The sequence below is a fragment of the Pogona vitticeps genome, chromosome 2 (genome assembly GCF_051106095.1).
Source record: "Pogona vitticeps strain Pit_001003342236 chromosome 2, PviZW2.1, whole genome shotgun sequence".
Lineage (NCBI taxonomy): Eukaryota > Metazoa > Chordata > Lepidosauria > Squamata > Agamidae > Pogona > Pogona vitticeps.
Window position 1 is genome coordinate 130,927,260 of NC_135784.1, and position 24,867 is coordinate 130,952,126.

General features: G+C 42.9%; 1 protein-coding gene across 3 annotated transcripts in view; it reads left to right on the plus strand.

Moving 5' to 3' along the window:
- Nucleotides 1-24,867, plus strand: part of GAS7 (growth arrest specific 7) — a 151,648-nt gene that overhangs the window by 83,685 nt on the left and 43,096 nt on the right. For all 3 annotated transcript variants that reach the window (XM_072990437.2, XM_072990438.2, XM_020785902.3), the window contains exons 3-4: nucleotides 21,463-21,540; nucleotides 24,341-24,426. In XM_072990437.2, the coding sequence (XP_072846538.1) occupies nucleotides 21,463-21,540; nucleotides 24,341-24,426 (164 nt within the window). The remainder of the gene's footprint in view (nucleotides 1-21,462; nucleotides 21,541-24,340; nucleotides 24,427-24,867) is intronic.

Genomic DNA, 24,867 nt, shown 5'->3' on the forward strand with positions numbered 1-24,867 from the left:
GGGCTAGAAGCAGGTAAATGTTGGAGAGCGGTGACTGACAGTTTTTCCTGTTGGAGACATCAGACTTTGAAGAAATTCTGTGCTTAAGTCCAGAAAACCAATCCCAACCCGAAGCAAGCTAATTTGCAAATTTCAAGAGGTGAGAAAAGGTCCTGCTGTGATACTAACACACAAAAGAGACTTTTTAAGGCTTTTTAAAATTCTGATCACATGCTATCTGTAATGTCTCTCTCTCTCTCTCTCTCTCTCTCTTCCAAGTTCTGCTGTGTTTGCATGCCTCCAGGTTGAAAACTCTAGTTCAGTTGGATACTGTACCTGTGTCTCCTGGCACAGGAGATCTGTAGCAGCCTCCTTTCATTGTATCACCCTTAATACCCTGTGAATGATGGTGGACACATGTTAACAGAGAGCTGTGTCTAACCCCTCCCTTTAGCTTGTGGCTCTTGTCACAGCCTCCCACTGCTATTCAAAGGAACAGGTGGATTCCAGGTGAAAGCAGAGCTGGCTCCACCATTCCCCGTTGAGGAATGTGTATTTGGACACGATAACCTCTGCCTTCTCCTTCAGTTCCCCTCTGTCCTTGTGCGGCTGCTATGCTTTTCCAAGGGAGTTAATGGGTAATGAGCCTCCACCTAGAAGCTTGTCGGATTAACCCTCAAACCCAAATGTTCCAGAGGAGGCAATTTTGAATAACACAGCACAGCTGCTGCATTTTGCGTCTTTTTTTATTTTTTATTTTTAAATCATATGCAGTTCAGGAACTGAAGCAGTTAAAGTGTACTCTTTATGACCAGTGTGTTGGGAAGCTGGCTGCAGTTTCCATTTGTGTGGGTGGCGTATTCAGCTGGAAGGTATTTGTCAGCATGCAAAGGGCTTTCCTGCTGTTGTTGCTGATGTAATACAGCTGTGATCCTTTCTCTTTTCAGTTGAGGGATAACAGTCCTCCAGAGACCTCATCCATTCCTCTTTCAATGAATCTACATTTCCCTGCCCCTGCCAAGGCTGTCTCATATTGCTGTCTGAGGTTAGGTTTACGGGATGCCTTCCTTAAATTCAGCTTTGAATCAGACAAGCAGGATGACACTGTGTGTTCTTGCTTCTCATTAAGCGTCTGTAACCCTCCACAGAGAGTGGGAAACCACCAGCATTCATGGAATGTGTGCCTGATGGGAGGAAGTAACTCATGCAGCTTAACTCCCCACTCGCTGCTGGGACCACTCACTCTTATGAATCAAGAGTTATAGAGCAGCGCCTGTGCCTGCTTGCCTTCAGGATTGTCTCGATGTCAAAGCAAAGTTACCTCCTCTCCCACCCCCACCCCAAGAAAACCTCTGCAGCCTTTGCCCTTGGAGGGTGAGCCCCCTCCTCCCCACTTCCAAAAGTGTATCTGGCAATGTACATCCCTCTCTCGTGGTCTCCTTGGGCTCACTCCTTTGGCTCCTTAACCTGAACAGCAGCCATCCAAAAGCAGCAGCTGTCATGGATTTCTGTGTAAATGAAATAGTGAGGCTTAGATGAGAAATAAATGTATGCTTATTTCCGACCTGACCCTTGCTGGCCTCTCTTCCTTGTTGTCACTTTTGTATTGGATAGCTATCCCAGGGCCTGGCTGTTTTCATTAAAGTAAAGACTACTCAAAGGTCTAGACGTTTTGGTTGGCTCCTAATGCTTGTAGCCTTGGCCTTTCCCAAGTCTTACTATGCAAACAGACCAGTGTGGAGCCATCCTTGCTCACTCTTGTTCTTTCCAGGCAATGATTTAGGTCAGAAAAGGGTGTGTCAGACAGACAGACAGACAGACTCAACTTTTGGCAATGCCTCAAACCTGGCATGAAGTAAGAGAACACCACTCCTTCCTTGAGTTGTCTGGGGACTTTTCCTTTACACTCCCTCCTTCTATCCACTCGCATAAACATAACTCAGTACAGATTGTTGTTTTGGAGGCTTGTGAATGAGTCTTCATTTTCCTGTTGACTACATAGTGTTTGCATTGTATATTTCTAGGGAGTGTCTGGTTTTGTTTAATAGTTTGCACTTGGGTCTGGTTCAGTCTAGAGAATCATATTGCAAGAGGCCCTGCTGATTAGTAGGAATACAACAGGGTGTTTCTCTTACAAACACTGTTGCATAAACCCATGATGTTCTCTGTGTTGTAACCTGTCAGCTATTCCTGCACTTTGTTGTTGTTTAGTCCTTAAGTCTTGTCCGGCTCTTCGTGACCCCATGGACCACAGCATGCCAGGCCCTCCTGTCTTCCACTGCCTCCCGGAGTTGGGTCAAATTCATGTTGGTAGCTTCGATGACACTGTCCAACCATCTCGTCCTCTGTTGTACTCTTCTCCTCTTGCCCTCACACTTTCCCAAACAACAGGGTCTTTTCGAGGGAGTCTTCTCATGAGATGGCCAAAGTATTGGAGCCTCAGCTTCAGGATATGTCCTTCCAGTGAGCACTCAGGGTTGATTTCCTTTAGAATGGATAGGTTTGTTCTCCTTGCAGTCCAGGGGACTCTCAAGAGTCTCCTCCAGCACCACAGTTCAAAAGCATCAATTCTTCGGCAGTCAGCCTTCTTTATGGTCCAGCTCTCATTTCCATACATCACTACAGGAAAAACCATAGCTTTGACTATGCAGACCTTTGTCGGCAAGGTGATGTCTCTGTTTTTTAAGATGCTGTCGAGGTTTGTCATTGCTTCCCTCCCAAGAAACAGGTGTCTTTGGATTTTGTGGCTACTGTCACCATCTGGAGTGATCATGGAGCCCAAAAAAGTAAAATCTGTCACTGCCTCCATATCTTCCCCTTCTATTTCCCGAGAGATGATGGGACCAGTGGTCATGATCTTAGTTTTGTTTTATATTGAGCACACATCCTGCTAAAATGTTTGTTATTACAATACAGTGCAGCACTATTAGAGTGCAATCTTTTGTTTTATTTCTTGTCACTTACTTTGCTTTTTGCATACACAACTTGCCTTCTTTTATTTTTGTTTTAGAGTAGCATTGCTTTGGCATTGACCAGCAACTATTTTTGAGAGAGGTAGTTTGATTATGTCCACCACAAACATAAATAAGTTGTTGATAGTGTCAGAGTTCTGGCTGTGTGAAGCACAGTTCCTGAAAGTGACCTAGTCCATGGAAAGAGATCATATGAAGGCCATTTGGTCATACTGCCAGGCTTGCACCCCTTTTGCAAACACAGTTTGATGAATTCATAAACAATGCTAGAACATAATGTGCCCATTTGTTCTGCATCATCTTCTTTTCCTGTTTGTTTGGGGTTTTTTGTTGTTGCATTGAGCTGGGAAGACTGATAGTGCAGGTTAATGAAGTTGCCTGACTATAGTAAGTTTTAGCATGATAAATGTCACAGTAAGGACACTACCTGATGTCATCTTATTTTTGGAGATTAAAATGAAATAAAATATGAAATAAAATGACCAGAATCCTGTTGGTGTTTGCATAAGTTCTTGTGGCTAATTGGCAAGGTGCCGAAGGCATGTCTCAGTTGTGTGGTCATGTGCTTGATTGTACAACCAAGATATGCCCTGACATCTCATCATTTAGACACTTGCATGAACAGACCTTGCATGAAAAATAAATAGGATTTTGTGTCCTTTCCCCGCATTCCATAAACTCTGAGAGAATGGATTTGCTTTCCCATTAATCTTTTCCTCCCAGTGAATAGTGTGGTACCTGCATGAGGGTCTTCAGGTCCTGCAGTGTCAAAATATGATTCCTTTTCATCTGTTGATTTGATTCATCCAGTCCCTACCTGCTGTTTCTGCACGGCAGATAGCTCGTCTCTATGCTGTGTGAAGAAATAGCTTTTGTCTTCAGCTCACAGTTTTGTTTTCCTTTCGCGAGCTCAAACGAAAGAAAATGTGCAGGCCTGCATTAATCAACTGCACATGGAAGCTCTCATGTATGTTTGTGTCAATATCAAATGCGCACTTTTAGCCAAAGATGCAGCTAATAAGTTCTTCCCCATGTGCTACGTCAGTCCCTTTGGGCTCCTGCTGCGTTGGATTTCTTGGCCCACAGACTCTAAACTTTAGCCTTTTGTGCTTTTCTCACTCCTGTGATACTACTAGGATGGAGGTCTTCTATCTCTACATTGCATATGAGTTTCTTGCATCTTGCTAGCCATCAGTGTCATTGCTTGTACTTCAGACTCATTAAAGAAAGGTAACGGTTTCCCTTGACATTTAGTCCAGTCGTGTCCGACTCCAGGGCGCAGTGCTCATTCCTGTTTCCAAGCCATAGAACCAGCGTTTGTCTGAAGACAGTTTCCGTGGTCACGGGGCCAGCACGACTAGACACGGAACGCTGTTACGTTCCCACCGAGGTGGTCCCTATTTATCTACTCACCTTTTTACTTGCTTTTGAACTGCTAGGTTGGCAGGAGCTGGGACCCATTATATCCTCCAGCAATTGGTTCTGGTGTGTCATGGTCACGGTGAAGGAGCCATTGGATGCCATGTTATATGTGTGAAGTGTGCATGTTATAGGCAATATATAATGGGGAGGAGGACCCTCAACACTGACCTTGGCCCCAAAATCATATGCTTTCAGCACAATTATCCATGTACAACCTGTAAAGGCTCTCTGTCTGCTTGTGACCACTGGAAAAGCAGTATTCCTGGTTGTCTATGCTGTGTGTGCATGCACGCCTACGCGCGCACACACAGAGTCAGAGACAGAAGCAGATAAAAAGAGAGAAAGAAGTGTAAAAGTTGTGCTTCCAGGACCTGTACTAAATGCACTCCAGAATAATGGTGGGGTTAATAGATAATATGCCATCTATTTGTGTTGATCACGGGTAACGTCATATGGCATAGAAAGGAATCTGTGGTAAACAAGCGACTTCCTGGAGATGGTTGGGTAGGAGCCAGTTAGTGATAACGTTGCCTAGGTCTGATTGCAGGGCTGATTTTCTCCACAAGACAGAACAAGAGCAAGATGGACAGAGTGGGTACTTGTGGTTCATTTCACCTTCCTTGCTTGCTTCTATGGCAAGAATGACTTTGATCATGCTACCCACTCTACAGTCTCGACATGACACAGACCTTTCTAGGCCTGGGGCAAGATATTTTGTTACCTGGAGGGAAGGACAAGCTCTGCCATTCCAACCCTGTTCTCCTCTAAACTTGAGAACAGGCTAGCTAATGGGGTGCAGTATAGGACAAAACTTTGTCCTTTAACACTGCATGCAATTCCTTGCCCCACATGCCATCTGTTGGCTGAGGTAGCTTCTTCACTTTGACTAATGGTAGGGCTAATTCTGGTTTTTCTCTTGTTCAGGAAGGTGCCATATACCTACTGAAGCTTCTCTGATGTTTTAAAATAATTTGAAGGTTACAGCTCTCTTTCCGTACCCTGCCCAGGTTGTACATAAGAATAAATCTGTTAGCATAATCTATTGACTCCTGAGAGATTGGCCTGGATGCTGTTTGAAGACAGTTAAAGGAAGAAAGCCTTGTATTTTGGTAAATAAGAGAAATTTATGTTTGTAACACTACAACTGAATATCACAGGGCTTCTCTTTCCTCATTACCTTGGATGCCGGGCTGTTTCCAGAAGTAGTGGCCTTGTGAAGGGCTTCTGTGTGTGCATCTTTGATCTATATCTGCTCTAAAGCTTTATTTAAATCAGACAGCATATAGCTGGGTAGCTGGTTCTGCTGTTAGAATATGTTTCCCCCATTGTTGTTTTTCTCCTTCTTCTTTTGCTTCATGTACCATACAGTTCACCTTACCATGGTGTCAGCATCATGACTGCAGTGTGGGATTTGCATAACCATAATATATTTTATTTTCATACCATTTATGTCTCCAAATTATTTGCATGGTCCAAACAAGTTGATCAATCTTTTTTGTTAATGCATTTTTGTGCTCAGTTTGGAGCTGGAGCTGGAAGGGAAAGTAAGCAGGGAAGAGAGAGTGGTTCAGACAGGGGAAGGAATAGAGGAAGAGATATGGGATGACACTCTGGGGCAGAGGTCGTCAACTCCCGGTCCACGACCCAGTGTTGGTCCGTGGCCTGAGCTGGGCCGGGCCGTAGAGACACTCCCCACCGCCCTGCAGAAACTCCCGCCCCCCACGCACACACTCCCCACAGCTGCTTCGCGTACGTGCCAGCACTGGCATGAGCGCTCCCTCACTCCTTCATACATGCGCCCACGCAAAGGGGTGAACTGGCGTGCGGGCATTCGGGCGCTCTGCGCATGTGTAAAGGAGTGGGGGAGCACTCATGTTGGCACTGACGCGCACACATGCACACTCCCCACTGCTTCGCACATGCACCTGAGAATGTGCGCGACCACGGGGGGGGGGTGCCCCGCCTTCCTCAGAGGCTCAGCCAGTCCCCGGTCCCAAAATGGTTGGGGACCACTGCTGTGGAGGATCAGGCAACAAATAGACATTGAGGTACCTGAAGAACCACTACCCAGCCCCTACCCCCACAGAGTGGGAATATTTATACCATATTTTTCAGTGTATATGACCCCCCAATGTATAGGATGACCCCCTAATTTTTATCCTTGCTGGAGGTGGAGGAACAGTCAATGGGCAGCAACAAGAGGCGGCTGAGCTTGGCTGTTCCTTTGCCTCAGTCTCCACCAACTGCTGCTGCCTTCCGTGTATTAAACGACCCTCCATTTTTCCTCTATTTTAGGAAAAAGTGTCATTTTATATATGGAGAAATATGGTAGTTTGCTGAGTGGGTTATCTTCCTTCCTTCTTCATCCTGGATGGATGGATGGATGGATGGATGGATGGATGGATGGATGGATGGATGGATGGATGGATGGATGGATGGATGGAAGGATGGAAGGATGGAAGGAAGGAAGGAAGGAAAGAAAATCCAGTCAGCAAACTGAGGCTGCTCAAGGCAAGCAGGTCCAAGGACTGGCGAATGTGTACAGCCTGCGGGTTACAGACCATCATTGTTACAACACTACTTGCATCATTTCCTGATGGCAAACCCAACTCTAAGGTCTGGACTGGTCTCCGTAACAGAAAGAATAAGTAGTGTGATAGGAGTTGAGAGAAGCCTGAGTGTACCTTGGGTGGGTTGACTAGAATTCATGCAGTCTGTGATGCAAGTCAAGTTGTTGCTGTTAATTCCCCATATCCAAGTTTAATAAATCTTGTTTAGCAAGAAGTTCTGGTGTTATTCTGTGGAGTCCAGAATGGAGGAAGATATCTCCTCTGATCTCAGGGGACCCGAAGGGGATCACATGCACACAGAGCTTTCTGCAGACAGTTGTTCCAATTTAAAGAAGAAAACCTTGAAGGAAAGGGAGACTGTACATCTTAAAAAACCATTTGTTAATTAGTTACTTTGTGCATCCCAGCATTGATTAAGGCACTTTTCCATTAACCTTAGGTCTTTTGTCTCACTAGTGTGTTTTCTTCTTCACACGCAGATATCTGTGCTATAGCATTTATGAGATTAATTTGGCTGACGTGGGTTTTTGGTGAGAGTGAACTGAGGGAAGAACAGAGTGGAGCTAAGCATTTGGGGAGTGGGAATCAGTGGCAGCCATCCAAGTACAACGGGATTTTCCATCATTTTATTCGTATGCATCTGCCCAGTGCACAAGTGAGCAAAGAAACCCCACCTCCTAATGCCAAATGAAAATAACCACAGGCATCAGATTAGACTCCTCATGGAGCAAGGTGTGGTTTCAGGGAGGGACCCCAACAGAAAATGGCTGCATCACATTGTGATATTCACTTGTCCAACTCCTATCTTGTTGAGCTGCTGCTATAGTTTAGACAACCAGAATCTCTTTGTGCTCCATTTGCTTGATCTCTGCCACCGTCTTTGTGCCTTGACTGAAAGCAGAAGGTCTGAAGGGAGGCGAGGGTGGGAGAGAGTGGGTGTCTTGATAGCAATCTCTTCAGCACAGGGCGTGCCCAAGCTTCTTTAAGTGGAGCTGGCAGGATGCCCTTTTGTCAAAAAAGCCTTTTGGCTCTCTATGCTAAGAGTGAGCCTCTCTCTCTCTCTCTCTCTCTCTCTCTCTCTCTCTCTCTCTCTCTCTCTCTCTCTCTCTGTGTGTGTGTGTGTGTGTGTGTGTGTGTGTGTGTGTGTGTGTGTGTGTGTGTGTGTGTGTGTGTGTGTGTGTGTGTGTGTGTGTGTGTGTGTGTGTGTGTGTTGTCAATACACGTGTTACTCTATTGTATTTCAAGACCTCCTTCTAGGAATGAAAGGGGAAACCTCTGACACTTTTGTGTGTTTTCTTCTAGAAAGTACTGTATTTGTACTGGTCTGGTCTCTATTCACCAGAGGTCACAGGAATAAAGCTACTTCTGAAATGAATGGCCTTGGGCCTTTCAAACCTGTGCCTTCTCATATGGAAAATCATTATTCAAGAAACACATATGGCTGTTGTTGTTTTTATTTCTATTTAGATATGCCTCTGCAGCAGCTATATAAACAATGATCTTGAAAGTTCCTAACTGCATTTCAGGTTAACCTTTTGTGATTTTTTTTTTATATGTCTTCATGCGATTGCAGGCCTGCAAACAGAGTTGCTTGTTCTTTGTTAAAAGAGAAAAATGGATTAATCATTATATGCAGTACTTCCGTAGGGTGGACTTGTTTAACATCAACATGGCCCCTGTGTGGCACAGCACTTGGGTTTTGCAGCTACGTATTCTCCATGTTTGGTAAAACGTCAGATTCTAAAGCTCTAGACAAGTGTTTATCCGGCTGGCTCTAATTCATTTCATGCCACGAACCCCTAGGTTGAGTCAGATTCTTGCTTTTCCAAGATGCCTGGACTGATGAAGGCACAAGGATGATGGCTCAAGCAGTGGTGGTGCAAGACCTGCAATACTCACTGTAGGGCTTTCTCTGTGTAAATGACAGCAACAAAGAAAGCATACTTGACCACTCCCACTGACACCAGCAGTATTGACTGCTGATGTCATTCCAAGTAGTTTTAGGTAGGGGTGGGCAACCTATAATAGGGCAGAGTTTTCACAACACAGTACCACGGCAGGCCTGGGAGGTTTTGGTTTGTTTTTAAATAGGAGCAAAATCAAAACTGGAGTAACTGGATGCCCATTTTTAGTTTTAATTGGGCCGTTAAGGTTTCAGGGTCCTGTAACTCTCCCCGAATGAAAAATAACTCTTCTTGAATACCGCCTGCTACAGAAAAATTCCCTTTTCTGCTTTAAGTACTTTTTTTCCTTCTGAGAGAAATTGTGGGATGCTACAAAAACAACCTTTGGGCTGCTTGTTGACCTCATATTGCACTTTGCCCACACCTGCTTTAGAGCCTGTTACATCAAGGTCCCTTAGAAGAGTGGTAGTTGCAGACCTGGCTTTAGTGAATAATGTGATTTCCACATTGCCAGTATAATTGCTTCTATTTATACTTGAAGTTGCATAAATTACAGATGGGACTTCAAATTTGATCAAGGGTTTTCCCCTGCTTTCTTGTTTTCCTTTTTTCTTAAATACTTCTCAGTTTGTGCAGTCTGTGGATGTAGATAAGATCCTTGGAGACACACTCTTGATCTGTATCTGTACTGACAAATTAGATATGTTGGAAAAGAGCTGATTCATTCATTTGCAGAGCTGGAAATGCCCTTCTGAACTAGAGGGTGGTCACTAGGACCTTGAATGAAGCTATGGTGAGACTATTTGTATTTAAACTAGAGCACGGTTGCATTAGTGAAATACTTTGGAATACTGTATGAGTTGATATTATTGAAATCAAATAAAAGTCATGTGGCAGTCACATGTTATTTGAATCACTGTGCATGTTCGTCATCGTCGTCTAGTCATTTAGTCGTGCCTGACTCTTCGTGACCCCATGGACCAGAGCACGCCTTGTGGTAACTTTTAATCCAGTTTTTTAAAAGTGTTATACTAATGTCAAAGACTGCACACACAATTTAAATTGTATTCTCAAAGGCTTTCATGGCCATGATCTGATAGTTGTTGTGGGTTTTTCGGGCTCTTTGGCCGTGTTCTGAAGTTCGTTCTTCCTAATGTTTTGCCAGTCTCTGTGGCCGCCATCTTCAGAGGACAGGAGTCAGAACTCTGTCTGTACTCTGGTGCAGTTTGTTTGGATAGTTGAGTATTTATAGCTGTGAGATCAGATTTTTGTCGTTTTAGGAGATGGGTGATTGTAGTGATCAGCGTGTTTTTTGTTGTGGGTGTATTGTTGTGATAAGGGGGAGAGATGATTTGTCACTGTGATTGATGGGTGTCATTAGCTGGTCTTTTGTGTGCAGTGATCACCGGTCCTTGTGGCTGGGTAGAGTTCGTTGACCTTTTGCAGGCTGTATTTTTCCATAATGGGAGCCAGGCTTTGTTGAGTTTTAAACTTTCTCTTTTTTTTTTGAATCTCTGCTGGTGTTTGTGGATTTCAATGGCTTCCCTGTGCAGTCTAACATAATGATTGCTGGTGTTGTCCAGTACTCCTGTGTTTTGAAATAGAATTTAATGTCCAGCTTGTTTTAGCACATGTTCAGCTACTGCCAATTTTTTTGCAACCAATTTAAATTGTGTTTATTTAAATAATTGCATTTCCAACACACCCACAGATCACGATATTTACCTAACGATCACGGAGCTCTGTGTCATGCCCAAGAAACTGATATTTTTGATTTTTGTTATGCTACTACCTATTAGTCTTTCTCATTCTCTCTCTCTCCCTCTGGTTTCATATTTCAAACTGGCGTAGCACTAAAATGATGCAGAAGAACAGGTGAGCAGGCAGGTGAGCCTGCCAAATAGCTCATTGGAACATTGCTGAGGAAAGGAGGAGCTGTTGCTGGCTAGTGCTGGTTGCTGTGGAGAGCAGGTGAGTAGGCAGGCAAGCCTGCCAGACAGCGGATGTGGAGGGGCTCCTGTTCAACAGCGTTGCCGGCAAGGCAGCCAGCTGCAGAGACCAGGATCTCTACAGGAGGGCTGGTGGTGCCAACAGAGAGCAGGGTAAAGCTCTGTTTTCATTCTTTCAAATTCTTGCTGTCTGATATAGTGCTATACAGAGAGTAATTTTTATTATTATTAAAAGCAACACAAAAGCAAGCAGGGGCAAGTGAATATGAAAGGCAGTCAGCCGAAGGGTTTGTTAAAAATTAATGCTGACGGAAGAGTTCACATACAGTGAATCGTTTTAAATTGAACCAATTAGACATCTGAATTCAAATAAACAGCCCTTTGGTGGAAGAGTAAAATGCCTCACTTCTGATCAAAATAAAATGATTCCCTGTCAAAATAATCCACACTTCTACATGCATCATGTAGTCGTCTTTTAAATAATTGATCTAAAACAAGCTGAACCCAGTTCAAATATTGTTTCTTTTCCCAGTGTAACCACACTCCTAGTCAAACAAAGTACACCCTTCACACAACCCAGCTGATTCTAGCAATTTTCAACTAGCCTTCAGTCTCCCTTACCTAGAGAAAATGCTAGGAAGTTCTTTTAGTAACCCTGCTACTGGAATTCTGGAATGATACTTCTTTTTTTGATCTTTTGAGCAGGAAATTATAGAACCATAGAAGAAAGGGGTTGGAAGAGACCTATAAGGCCCTTGAGTACAACCCCCCTGCTCAATGCAAGAATCCAAATCAAAGCAGATCTGAAAGATGATTGCCTACTTTTCTCTTGCATGTTTTCAGTGGTGGAATACTCACTACCTCCCAAAGTAATTGGTACCATTCTTGTACTACTCTAACAGTTAAGAAGTTTTTTCTGATATTCAACTAAAATCTGATTTCCTATAATTTGAGACTGTCATTACATGTTGTGCGCTCTGGGATGATTGAGAACAGATCCTGCCCTTGCTCTGTATGACTACTTTTCAAGTATTATATCTCCCCTCAAGTATTTTTTTCTCAAGGCTAAACGTGCCCAGTTCTTCCAGTCTTTCCTCATAGGACTTGGTTTCCAGTCCCCTGATCATCCTTGTTGCCTTCCTCTGAACTTGTTTCAGTTTGTGTACATCCTTCTTAAAGTGCAGTGTGCAGAACTGGACACATTACTCAAGATGAGTCTTGGCCAAATAAAGGGGAACTACTTCTCCATGAGATTTGAAAGCTATCCTCCTGTTAATGCATCCCAGAATATGAATCAACATATTCAGCCTTTGATTGACAACAATTCCAAGGTTCTTCTTGATGACCATCACATTTTAAATCAGCTTCCTTGGATCCCTTCACTGGGAGAAAGGTGGTTTATAAATCATGCAAAATAATAAATAAGTGTGAATTGTTGAATATAATTTCTTGCTCTTCACATTTAAATATGTGGACTGAATTACTTGCATTCCGTTGATCTCTTTCTGTTTATCTTTGGCATAGTGTGCAACATAGACTTCCTTGATTACTCCAGTCACCTTTGTTGACCGAGAGCAGGAGGAACCAATGTCTTGGTTATTCTGGATCTTTGGTGGGTTTGAATACTATTATTAGGGATGGCCCCTGGTCTGAGAGAGGGAGGGATGCCTCATCCCAAGGTGGCACACATACACACACTGTCTGCTCATGCCACAGGCTGTTGGCGCTTCTTACTATGTACTCTCTCCTGCCTGAGTGAAACAGGCATCACATACTCTTTACATAGTCACTTCAAGAAGGCAATGTCAGAAAGTGTTTGTGAGAGACATGTGTTTCATAATGGTGCAGAAGCACATGAAGGTAAAATATATGTTAGGCATAAGGCAGTCTTAAAGATGATGGTGAGTGGCTTGGGAAGGCTTGAATTGGTAAGACAAGTAGGTGAAGAGTGACCATGTTTCATCCCTTTGATAAACTTCAGATTGTGTGAGATGCTTTAAAAATACTTTGTTTCTTGAGAAGTCAGCATGCATACTTTTACAAATCCAAACTGTTTTTGAAATGAGTATGGATCTACTCTCTCTCTCTCTCTCTCTCTCTCTCTCTCTCTCTCTCTCTCTGTGTGTGTGTGTGTGTGTGTGTACATAACAATACATTCTATTTAATATACATGCACCGATACATATACAGTATATTAAATAACACATAATTTGGAGTAAGGCTATAATGAACGTTGGTAAATTTTCTCACTCCCCATGAAAAAGGGTTGTCTGGACCCACTGGAAAAAAATAATAATGATAATTGTAAGCTTTTCAGGCCTGCATGAAAATAACATTTGCAGTATTAGCTATAATGTATTCATGTATGTGTGTCTAATGCAGAGTTCTTTGTGTTCTGTGCAAAAAAAGTGTTCTGCACAAAATGTTTTATGCAAAATATGTTTATATTGCTATACCATATGTATTCATTTATTTATTGCATTAAGGAGGTCTCAAAACACGGAAAAGGCATAAAACCTCTTATAGACTCGATGAACAGGGGGGAAACTTGCAGAATTTTCATTCTTATCTGCAACAATGAAAGAAGTAAAGATCTATATTTCTGATCTGGAGGATAAGTGCCACTACATTAATGGCACCCAACTCTATATCTCCTTTCCTTCCATTCTAGGAAGAAGTGTTAATTCAGTATTAAAATCTTAGATCAGCGGACTGGGCTGTAGGTGAACAAGCTTCAATTTAATTTCAACAGTATTGAAATTAAATTGATATTATTTGGGAATATTGTTCGTTGAATGTTCAGACTAACTTTGGTAGGACAGCGTTCTCCCTGTTGTCTCAAGTTTGCCGTTTGTGTGTTTCTGTGGATTCAACATGACTTCTAAATGCCAAGGTCTTCTTCGCAATAACCACAAATGCCTTTTCATCAACTAAGGCTGCATGGTGAGCTTTACCCATTTCTGGGCACGAATTGCTGAACTGTGGCCATTCATGCTGTAGTGTCATAGATTTGTGTAATCTACTGTGAGGTTGTATTTCTCACAGAATCTGTATATATTTCACAGTGTGATTGGCAGACTGTTGGCTTAGAAAGGCAATGGGAAATATAATGATGCCTATTTCACAACAATCTTTTTGGCTCTTGGTTGGTTTCTAGGTTCATCTCAAAGTGCTGACCTTGCCTTTTTTGTGTCTAGGTTTCTTGAAAACCTGCCAGCACTTTGAAATATTTCATGCCTTAATTCTCCCTACTATGAGCCTTCCAGCAGAAGCATACCTGATCTTTGGCTGTTTTGATCATGACACCAAGATTCAGTAACTCCTTGCTGGTGAAGATTTTCACTATCCTCTCTCTGCTGGTCTTTTTATGCTTGTCTTCAAGGGCTGAAGTGAGGATCCTTCGGCTGTTTGGGTTGATACTCCTTTAACCTCATCGGGCACAACCAGTGGTGAAAGATTATGGGAGTGATCATTGAGAACCTTGAATGAACCTGAGCTTCCTCAACCTGATTAAAGGAACTGTGGTTTTTTGGAGAGCTTTTGGGGTCTCCCTTGTGCTTAACATCTTCATGGCTTGTTGTTCCATGACTGGTTGTTTCCTACTGCTGTGTCTAATTAATTCCCAGTTTCCTGTTATGTTCTCCGTGTGGTTTTGATTACTGTATTTACTTTTCTAGTATGAATTTTAATATATTGTTAGCAGCCTTGTAGATCTTTTTTCATACCAAAATACAGAATATAAGTGTTTAAATAAATTTTGAAAAATGCTTGTCATGGCAGAACACCACAGCCCACTCATGGCCTCTTTTGTACTGCAACTTTTAGAGTGTAGTTGGATGAGACAGGCTGTTTAAGCTTTATTTAATATGTGCAACAACACATATCCAAGAATATGGCAGTTCTGTTGCAGCACAGCAAAAGGAGGAGCAGCAGCAGCAGCAATACAACACTGATCTCTTAGACATAGGATGTCTTAAGTTCTGCATCATCTATGTTAGATGGGGGAGATTCCCAGCCACGGTCATTGTTTTCAAGGGGACAAACCTAGACTCAGGCATTTCCACACTGTGACTAAGAATCACATTCCTTCTGTATGCACTGTATAAGAATCTTCATATACGTAATACACAGCTATCAATAAGCAAGGCCATTATTTATATTCCTGATAACTAAGAGTATTTTGCACACAATTGACTACCAAAGCATCAAGGGTACTATATGGAAAGTGCTCTTTTTTGTTTGCTTGCTTGCTTCCTTCTCTGCAAAGTCATGCTACCTAAGGAATTCTGTAAGTTATAGCCCAAAAACCCAAATATGCCCTTCTTTTGCTACTAAAGAATCCAGTGTTATTTTAAATAATATTGATGTTTTCCTCTGTGACTTTATGGGAAAAGATCCAGGTTCAAACTGGATAGGTACCACCCTATTTCCCCCAGTCTGGCCATCTTGCATTGGCTGCGCATTCATTTCCGCATTGATTTCAAAGTCTTAACGATGATATATAAAGCCCTAAATGGTTTAGGACCATGATATCTCAGAGCGCCTTCTCCCACCCGTTTCTGCCAGAGTCACTCGTTCTAGCCAGGCCAGGCAGCTGAGGGGTCTAACGCCGAGGGAGGTCCGGAAGGAAAGAATGAGGAACTGTGTCTTCTCGGCAGTGGCCCCTCGCCTCTGGAACAACTTGCCCATGGAGGTCCACCTGGCTCCCTCACTGGGTGTTTTCAGGAGTAAACTTAAGACCTGGCTATTTGGACAGGCTTTCCCTCCTGCCATATCTTAAATTTTGACATTTTTGCCATCTTGGATTCATAGTATATGTTTATTGGTTTCACTGTTTTTAAAAATTTGTAGTGCTGCCCAGAGTAGACCTTTGGTCTAGATGGGCAGGGTAGAACTCTAATAAATAAATAAAATAAATAAATTGCATAAATTGAGGATTCTATGAATAACCTTTAAAAATGATCAGAATTGGGTCACATAGATATAATATTTTTTAAATTTTTTGCTGATCATTGTGTCTTTTTGCTAGGTAATATGAAATGGGTGGGTGCACGGGGGAACGAAACATGAATAATAAATAATGTTAGCAACATTCCAGTAATAACATGCTGCATTAAATAAATAGTTTATGACATTCCAAGTATGTGCATTCTCATGAATACTGCCAAACATAAGCTATAACTCGGCTCTTGCCAGTGATAAAATTGACAGAGGAATAGATTGGCTCAGATTTAGCAACTGAATTGTAGAGCTCAAAATTGCTTAACTCAGAAGGTTGCCCATCGGGTCATACACTTGAGCTCTATACGTTTCTAGAGGTTGTCGGCGATACATTGATGTACAGCCCACAAACTGAAAGAGAAATATTCTTGGCCTCCTTGTAGGATAAGGCTCTGACAGGTGCTGAAGTAGCACCAATGGTTATTAGCCCCTACATCACAGAAGGAGTTGGGTGGCTCACCTGTGGCCACTGTCACAGGTTAGAGGATGGGCCTGAGGCATCCACAGATAAAACATTGCCTGTTGAGAGAGGAAGTTTCATTTCATTTCATTTCCTGGGAAAATGGGAGCTGTAAAAGGGTTATGGCAATGCTGAGAGAGGGAAGATGGATCAAGCCACTCCAGGCGCTTTTTAACTGCTGGGCCTTTATGCTGAAAACTCTAAGAAAAAACATTTTAGATACATATACTTCCTGTACTATAATTTTATTGGCACTGCAGCCATCAAGCTTCACAAGGGAAGAATGCAGGGACAGAGGACAGTTTCTGGAAAATCTAAAGGTGTATGTTTCCCTCTTGTGATCTTAGGGGCAAGGGATAAGGAATACTGTACACTTCATGCGTCCAACCAGCATGTAAGTGGGGAATAGAATTCTGCTACCTGTTCACCATATTGGCAGCCCATGGCCTTGTAGCCATGCATACAACCTCAGTGAGAATGGGCTCCTCTGTGTGCAGAGCTTCTCCATGCTAGGGGGACTTTGGATCAACGGGTACATATTTCCTGTTCTTACTGAAGTCAAACCTAAGGTCTTTGGAAATGTAAGACTGGGCATAGCTAGCCAGCATGGTACCATCCCTTCCTAGATGTAAGGAACGTTGTTTCTTTAAATACTTTCAATATCTGCTGCTTGAATGAGCTGTTTCTCTGCCATTAGAGTTGTTTGTTGCACATTTTCTGGTACCCATTATTCTGGCTGTACCCCTTTCTGGGATCTAGGGATTCCTTTTCTTCCTTATTTCCTCATTTTGCATGCTTGATGACATTACACCATCCTGGCTGACAGCATGCGCAGAGACACACATTTGAGTCCCTTTGTACGTAGGCAGCAGCTAAACTAATGCACTGCCGTAGTGATCATGCCGGGCTGCCAAATCCATTGAATAGACCTATTAGTGCAACATATATTAGTTTCATGAAAAATCTGTCCTTGTGCCAAAGGTGCAGAAGTCTCTCCTGCAAAAGCAGGCTAGCCGATGTCTATTCTAAGAACTCCTATAATTGTGGACTGCCTTGTTATTTTTAATAACTGCCAGTATATGGCAGTGTAACACCGCGGGATTGGCAGGGAATCATCTGTTACATAACAGCCAGACAGGGGGTGCCAGTACATTTCATCTTTTCATGTGTGAGAATTAGGGATGCTTACCTGAATTATTCTTTCCTGGAAGCGTGAAAAGACGAGGCCTTATGGAAGGCAGGAGGTGAGGTGATCTTGTTCTTATCGGTTCACTGCTACTGCCTTGGCAAAGAAAAAAAAAGGTTTTCTTCTTTGGCATGTGTAAATATTTGACACCAATAACGACATAAAAGAGAAACGTAAGAACCAAATGGCCGTTGTGACCCCTTCGTATTTTAACGGCATGTAACTGACATAATTTTCACACATGTTGGAGCGATGACAGGAGTCCACAGCCAATTGGGCCTGCTGTGTTGAGTCTGTCGTGCCCTTTGTGCAGTTGCGAGGGGGGAGATTAGAATCGTTAGTTTCGCAGAAGATGGGGGCAGTTAATGAAGATTTTAATAGGATCTCATTAAAGGGGAGCAGCTCAATGCTAGAAGGAGATATTGACTTTCCATATGACACTACATGCGCATACCTTGGGAAAATACATTTTCTGTTACTGAGTCAGATTAGGCCTTGAGCTGAGGTGAAGCTCTCTTCTCTGAGGCCTTCAATAATGAGTCAAAATCAAAGCACATTTTATTAACCAAGACATATTATATTGTTTAAAGGATTAATGACCTTAGAGTTAACTTCAGTTATGCATATGAGACCCACAGTGGAAGATGGGCAGGGGATGATCATAATTGGGGATGTCAGGGACTGCTAAACTTCCATTCCCCAAATTGATGGTAGTGGCTGCTCTGCCTAGGGTAGCACTGGGGGTATTCCCGGATCATTTCATGAAACCTCTGGGAAGGAAATGAACTGTTGCAGCTCTAAGGCTGGCATAGCCTCCCTCAGATATTTGGCAGAAAGAAATTTGCAATAAGTTTCAAGAAACTTGCAAGAATACTGTGGATCCATAACTTCTCCCAGCAGACTCTGGCCCCGGATCCCTCAGTGGTTTAGGAACGCAGAGCCAGAGGTTGCGAGTTTGATTCCCCACTGGGCCTCCCTGACAGAGGCTGGACTTGATGATCCATCGTGTCCTTCCCAGCTCTGCAGATAATGATGATAACGTATACCTCTCTGATGTCAGAGAAGCACCATCTTGCAGACCTCTCCACAGCTTCATGAAGGAATTTTTCAAGGTCAAACCTTCCTTTCTGAGGACCGATTTCTTCTTTCTCCTCCTCTGTCTCTGCCATTTGGGGAGGGAAGGTAAGGGCAGTCTTTGGCTTCTGAGAAATTTAAATACAGTAATGCTTTCCAGAGAATATAAGGTATCTTTCTGTTTTATCAGGGTGAGGTTTTTTTGTTTTTTGTTTTGTCCTGTACTGTCAGAGTACATAAATGCGTCATTGAAAATGCTACCATTATTCAACTTTATTCCTCTAATTAAAATAAGATTTTGAAAGAGCCATAATGTCCCATTCTGAATTTTGAAGAAAGTTTTCATAATTTTTTGTATGTTTTTGTTCTATGATTTTGTCATTTTGACCCCACCCTTATAGAATGGCATACAGACATGTGCTAATACTTCTACACTTTAATTTCACACTTGTGTGCTTTACACTGCCGCATTCCTTTATGACTCACTATTGCCATCTCAACAGTATGCAGACCTCCCAAACAAGCTTAAAATAAAAGCCTTAACGCAGACAGCAAACTAGGAAATGGAATGCTAAGCAAATTATAGCATTAATAATATTACACTTGCTAATTGCTTGCCTTCAGTGCTGTTTTGTTTTGTTTTTTAAACCTTCAGGGAGGGATAATTTACACTTGAATGCTTGGACCAGGAGGATTTCTGCACCATTGGGTGCAATTATTTTTTCCCCCTGCAAAAACTGTGTCTTGTTATAGGGAATGGGTGAGTGCAGATCAGTTAGCTTGTCAATAAGTGTGACCAGTTATTTCTGGGAACAGGAGCCCTACATACAACCACGCACCATGTGGCCATAGTCTTTTAAGAAAAAGTGCTACAGTCAAGCAAGATTGTGTTAGTACAGTATTTTAGAGAGCTGTGTCAAGTTTGGTGGTGACGTGTGGAATTTGTCTTTGGTTACTAGTTTGTATGGCTGTGCTCTATTAAGACTACTCATGTCTTGCCAGATGGGTTGCACTATCCTTGTGGAGAACTCGTCACCATGTGAAATAAAGATTTTCCTAATGAGACCAGAATGCTAAGAAAGATTATTGTGAGTTATGATGAATTATGGCTACCCCTATTCACTCCACTACAATCCTAGTGTAATTTGGGAAGGGAAGGAGCCCGACGTCATCTGATTCTGCAGGTTGTGTGAATACCTGAGGTCTTCTCCACATTGTACCAGAAAACTAATATCCCGGAAGTAGAACTTCGAGAAAATGAATCGTAATAGTGTGTCAGAATCAAACGTGAATTGCCCAGTGTTCTGCATTTATGCATATTATGGAAAGGCTCTTCATTAGGAGATGTAAAGTTTGGAAGCACTGCTGTTCTATAAAACCAACGGCACACAGATCAAACTTGGCATTGAGTGTTAGGGAAGCAGAATATATATAAAAACCAAAATAATTAGGAACAACAAGAAGAATCCATGTAGAAAAACAGTAGGAAGAGGAAGAAGCAAGGCTTTTATGTGGCTGTGGCTGGTGACAAGGTGTCCCAAATGCTTGTTGTGTAGTTTGGGGATGTTATTGCCTACTGTTTTTCCTCTCCTCATCCATGTCTTGATGCTTGAAAAACATAAATCCCATGATTCAGTTCGCCTAAAGCTATACTTGTGAAATTTGGCCCGGAGGCGCGTCCTCTTTCCGACTTTCCCAGTCTCCTTTTCTGTGCCAGGCGTCCTTCAGTCTTCTTTCTTCCATGGAAGCATTAGCTTGGTGCTTGGCAGCTTGTGGTGCTTGACCTGATGAAGATGGCTAAACAGCAGTCACATTCTCAGGGTAAAAACAGGAGGTACAGTCCTTTGAATGATCTTGTACCTGTAGTCATAAAAAGAGAGCAGCAGTGCGTCACATGTAGGCTAGCAACCAAGTTCGAGTCTGTGGTAAGGCCTCTGAACAGAGCTGCAATCTTGAGGCTAATTCAAACTTACAGCACCACCTACTGCCGGAGATGCTGTGCTAGCTGTGATTACCCTTTGAGAGCATGCAACTCTTGTCTGCTAGTTTGCTTGCTTGCTTTTTGTGGAGGGGGGGGCGCGGCACCTTGGCTAGTTTTTGCTCATGTGTCATGAAGTGCATTGCCTGGCATGGCTGCGAAATGCAGCGAAGAAGGCGGTTGTCGCTCTTAATGTTCAAATAGCTAAATAAAGTCAGGGGCCGTTCTGCTCACCGTGTTCTTGCCAGCACATTTTCCCGTTGAACTGATGTACCTTCAAAGTAGGAGGAAATGTGCTCTGAAAGAAAGAAAGAAGTGTATTAGGAAACAGAGCTGGCTGCTGGTGCCATTTATACCGGTGGATGTGCTGTGGTTTCATTTGACTAGCAGCAGTTATAGGGTAAGAGCTTTTGATTGCTCACTCTTCCGGTAGGCCTTTTCCTGTGTGTCAACACCTGAGTCAATGAATGGTGAAGGAAAGGTACTCTGCGTGTTCTCAAGGTGCTCTTTACACCTGCATATTCCAGAGCTGTGTCACGGCTTGCGCAAGAAGCTCAAAGACTTGGGTACTCAAGTTACGGCTTTTCTGAGAATAAGATTTAAAAGGCGCATCCGTAGTTTCAGTGGTAGAGGTCAGGCATGTTCTCTCAGCCTTCATGGCTTCTTTGCGGCCTTCAAGTGCAGAGGTGATGCTGTTTTGCACACTTGGCACAGGAGCTGCAGTGGAGCCATGGAGTCTGTGCGGACCAGCGTCCTCCAGGAAGTGTGAAGATTGCCCAAGAGGAAAGCTGCCATCTGGGCCTGTTTCAAAGTGATACCTTTCTCTCCGGCAGGATAGAAGCGTTATATAATGATCATCACAGCTCAGGAGTTAACCTTTTATCTGATTAGGTTGGATGTTTTTAGAGTTTGTGTCTGCTGGAGATTCAGAGTGCACTCACTTTAATTCTGGTTTTGTTTTAAACAGAGACTACTTGGGAGCGACCCAGCAGTGTGCCTGGAACCCCCAAGAGCCCTGTGACCCAGAAGAACTCCTTGCCTACAGGTATGGAACAGATCATCCCAGAGCTTAGAAAAGTTACAGTTTTTGGACTGTATTGCCCCAAGTCCCCCAGTTAGCTTGGGAAATAAACAACACTAGCTGGGATTTTCCGGGAGCTATAATAAAAAAAACATAACTCTCCCAAGCTCTGAATCAACTGGAAGGTATGTGTGACAAAGGTCCCGAAAGAAATCACACAGTGTCTTCAGTATTTTATGTTCTGTATGGCATACCGTGCCAAGTGAGAAAGTACCTGTGCCATTTCTCTTAACTAGATCAGGAAAATGATGCTTATAGGCTCCCGCACTGTCCTTCCTCCTTCCAGCAGAATTATGGATGTTGAAGAATATATGTTTGAATGTTTCTGTACTCTGAATTATAGCTGTTGAAGAATATATGTTTGAATGTTTCTGTACTCCAATGAGCCACCTCTTGGCCATCAGCAAAACCATTAACAGTTTTCACACTGATCCCCTTTGCAATCTTTGATTTATTTATTTTTTAAGCACTGAAAGAGGCTAGGTCAGTGGTTCCAAACCTTGGGTAACTCAGGTGTTCTTGGACTGCAGTTCCCAGAAGCCTTCATCATTAGTTGTGCTGGCCAGGGTTTCTGGGCATTAAAGTCCAAGAACACCTGGGTTACCCAAGGGAACCACTAGGCTAGGTGATAAATCTTAAATTATGGTTGACAACCACCTGTCTCTCCCTTTAACTCTCCTCTGCCTTCCACCATTAACTGCTTAAGCACAGAATCAGCTTCACATATAAGAAACTTTGACTTGGGGTGGCTCAAATATAATGAAGGTGGCCAGCAAAGTTGAAAAGTAGGCCAGGCATGATGTTAATCTTAGAATGGCAGAGCTGGATGGGACCCTATGGATCGTCATGTCCAGTCCCTGTTTGGGAGGCACAGTGGTGAATCAAACTCCCAACTTCTGGATCTATAGCCAGATACCTAAACCAATGAGCTATCCAGTAGTTCATGATATTTGTAACCTTTTTATTGCACTGGCATGAAAACTTTTATTAAGAACAACTTTATAATTTTATTTAATAAATATGTAAGTATGCAGAATGGCAGTAAACAGGCTCCCAAATCCCAAGGACCATGGTACTTGCTTGCTGAGCTCACTAAGAGTTTAGAATTCTTTTTAAATTCAAAGAGTAGCACTTGCCATTCCAAATACTATTTTTAAAAAAATGTTGGAAATTTGCAAAAAAAAAAAAAAAATTAAATTTAAAAAAAAGGATGTGAAGAGATGGCTGCCAAACAGCCAGAGAAGACTTTCAATCTGCTGTGCTTTCAAGGCATATATACTAATCAACTTGAGAATCAATATAAATCCCATTTTGCTATGCAAAGGCTTGCCAACCTTTGGAAAAAGCCTCTGTAATTTTTCCTAAGCAGTAACTTAACCTGCAGCAATTAGCCGAACATATTTGGCTCTAGGCTGTGAAAACCCCATCTGAATAACAACAAAAAACTTTGTCAACTTTCCCATTAATTTCTTATTTGTGGTGGACAATCCCTAAAGAGATTATAATCACCCTCAACTTCTAGTTTACCCCGCAGCAACTCGTGAAGTAAGGTTAGACTCGAAGATGGCCAAGAGGCCATCTTACCTATATTTGCCATCTTATATTCAGCTGAGGCACAGCCCCCAGCATGTCAGCACCCTTGGCTGACTCAGGATTTTGCCTCTCTGTGGGCAGGCAGTAGCTGCTGGTCCCCCTGCCTCACCTGGCCTTTGCCCCCCCCCACTCCCTGGCTCTCTCTCCCTCGGCCAACCCTGATGACAGGGAGGGGAAGTGAGGATGCTGAAACTTGTTTGCCAGCTGGTCCTTGAACAGTGAGAGTACAAAGTGTGCGTGCATGCACTAAATCAGTTGTAGCCACCCACACACTCTCGTCTTCCCCATTACACTGTAGGGAAAACAGCTGGATTTGCCTCTTCCCTTGCTGCTATGTCTCAGTGCAGGCTGCTGCCCAAGTGCTCTTGGGAGATAAGTGCCACTTTGCAAACCCCAGGATGTGGGAACCATAACTGCCTTGCTCCGCCTTGCCTGCCTGGGAGAGGGGCTTTTTCCTTTCTAGACTCTCCCCGCTCCTTTCCCTTCCATTTGTCATGCCTTTCTTTCCTTCCGTGTGATTTGGGCCCCACCGATTCCCTCGCTTGTTTCCCTGCCTTTCGGGTCTGCCTTTTATTCTCACGCCTCCCTCTTGCCAGTGCCAACGAGTGGGCAGGGTCTTCTCCGCGAGATTCTGGCAACGCCTCCGTAGTGTGATAGCTAGAGGATAGCAGATTCCTCCTGGAGAGGATGAGTGACATGGCACCAAGAGGGCGCCAGAGAGGATTGGCATGTCAGCGAGTGGGCAACCTGAAGGGCCTCAAGAGACAGAAGAATGTTGAATGCTCCTTGAACTCTCCTTGGAGGATCTTTCCCCTGTCTACACAATCCTCATTTTCACCAGTCCTGTACTCCCTACAAAAGACATTCCATCCCAACCTCTCTTACCTTTTAAAGATTTGCAGTAGGCTGAGGCTTAATCAAAGTCATTAATTGTATTTTCCATTCATTCATTCATTCATTCATTCATTCATTCATTCATTCATTCATTCAGTAGACATTGTCTAGAGGGGCGGGGTAAAAATCGAATAAATACATTCATTCATTCATTCATTCATTCATTCATTCATTCATTCATTCATTCATTCATTCATTCATTCATTCATTCATTGCCTCGCCCTAGTTACAGCCCTGATTGCATCAGCTCCTCAGTGTTTTTCTCTCTTCTTCACAGTAAATGGGTATCACATACCAGGGACTCTGGTGCCCCAACTAGAATCCAGCCACATGAGTTTCCGCAAAGTTGGCAATGATCCCCAGGTAAGCACAGAAGAAAGAAGGATTTATGCTTCTTAAAAACAGTGCTGGTAGAGATTTCTGTGGGAGGATGCCATATCTTTCACTTAAAAATGTTTTGCCCTTGTGCTGCTGTGCCTTGAATCTCAGAGTTCTTGTATTTCTGATTATCCTCTCTCTGTGTCTATGTGTGCAATTTTTATCTTTGGAAACAAGGAATTTAATGGATCTTTCTCAGCTTTAGCCATTTGTGATCATTTCGTCAGGCTGGTCACGAAATGTGTTTTTCTCTTTGTAAAGGTTTAATTGGAATGAGTTGCTTTCCTATTGGTGGTTCTATTCCAGCTGCTTGTGCTTGTTTTGTGGGACATCAGCATGGCCTTTGTTATACAATCATCGTTTCTTAAATCTTACAGGACTCTGATCAAGTCTTGTGAATAAATTCCATGTAGTGTTCAATGCAGG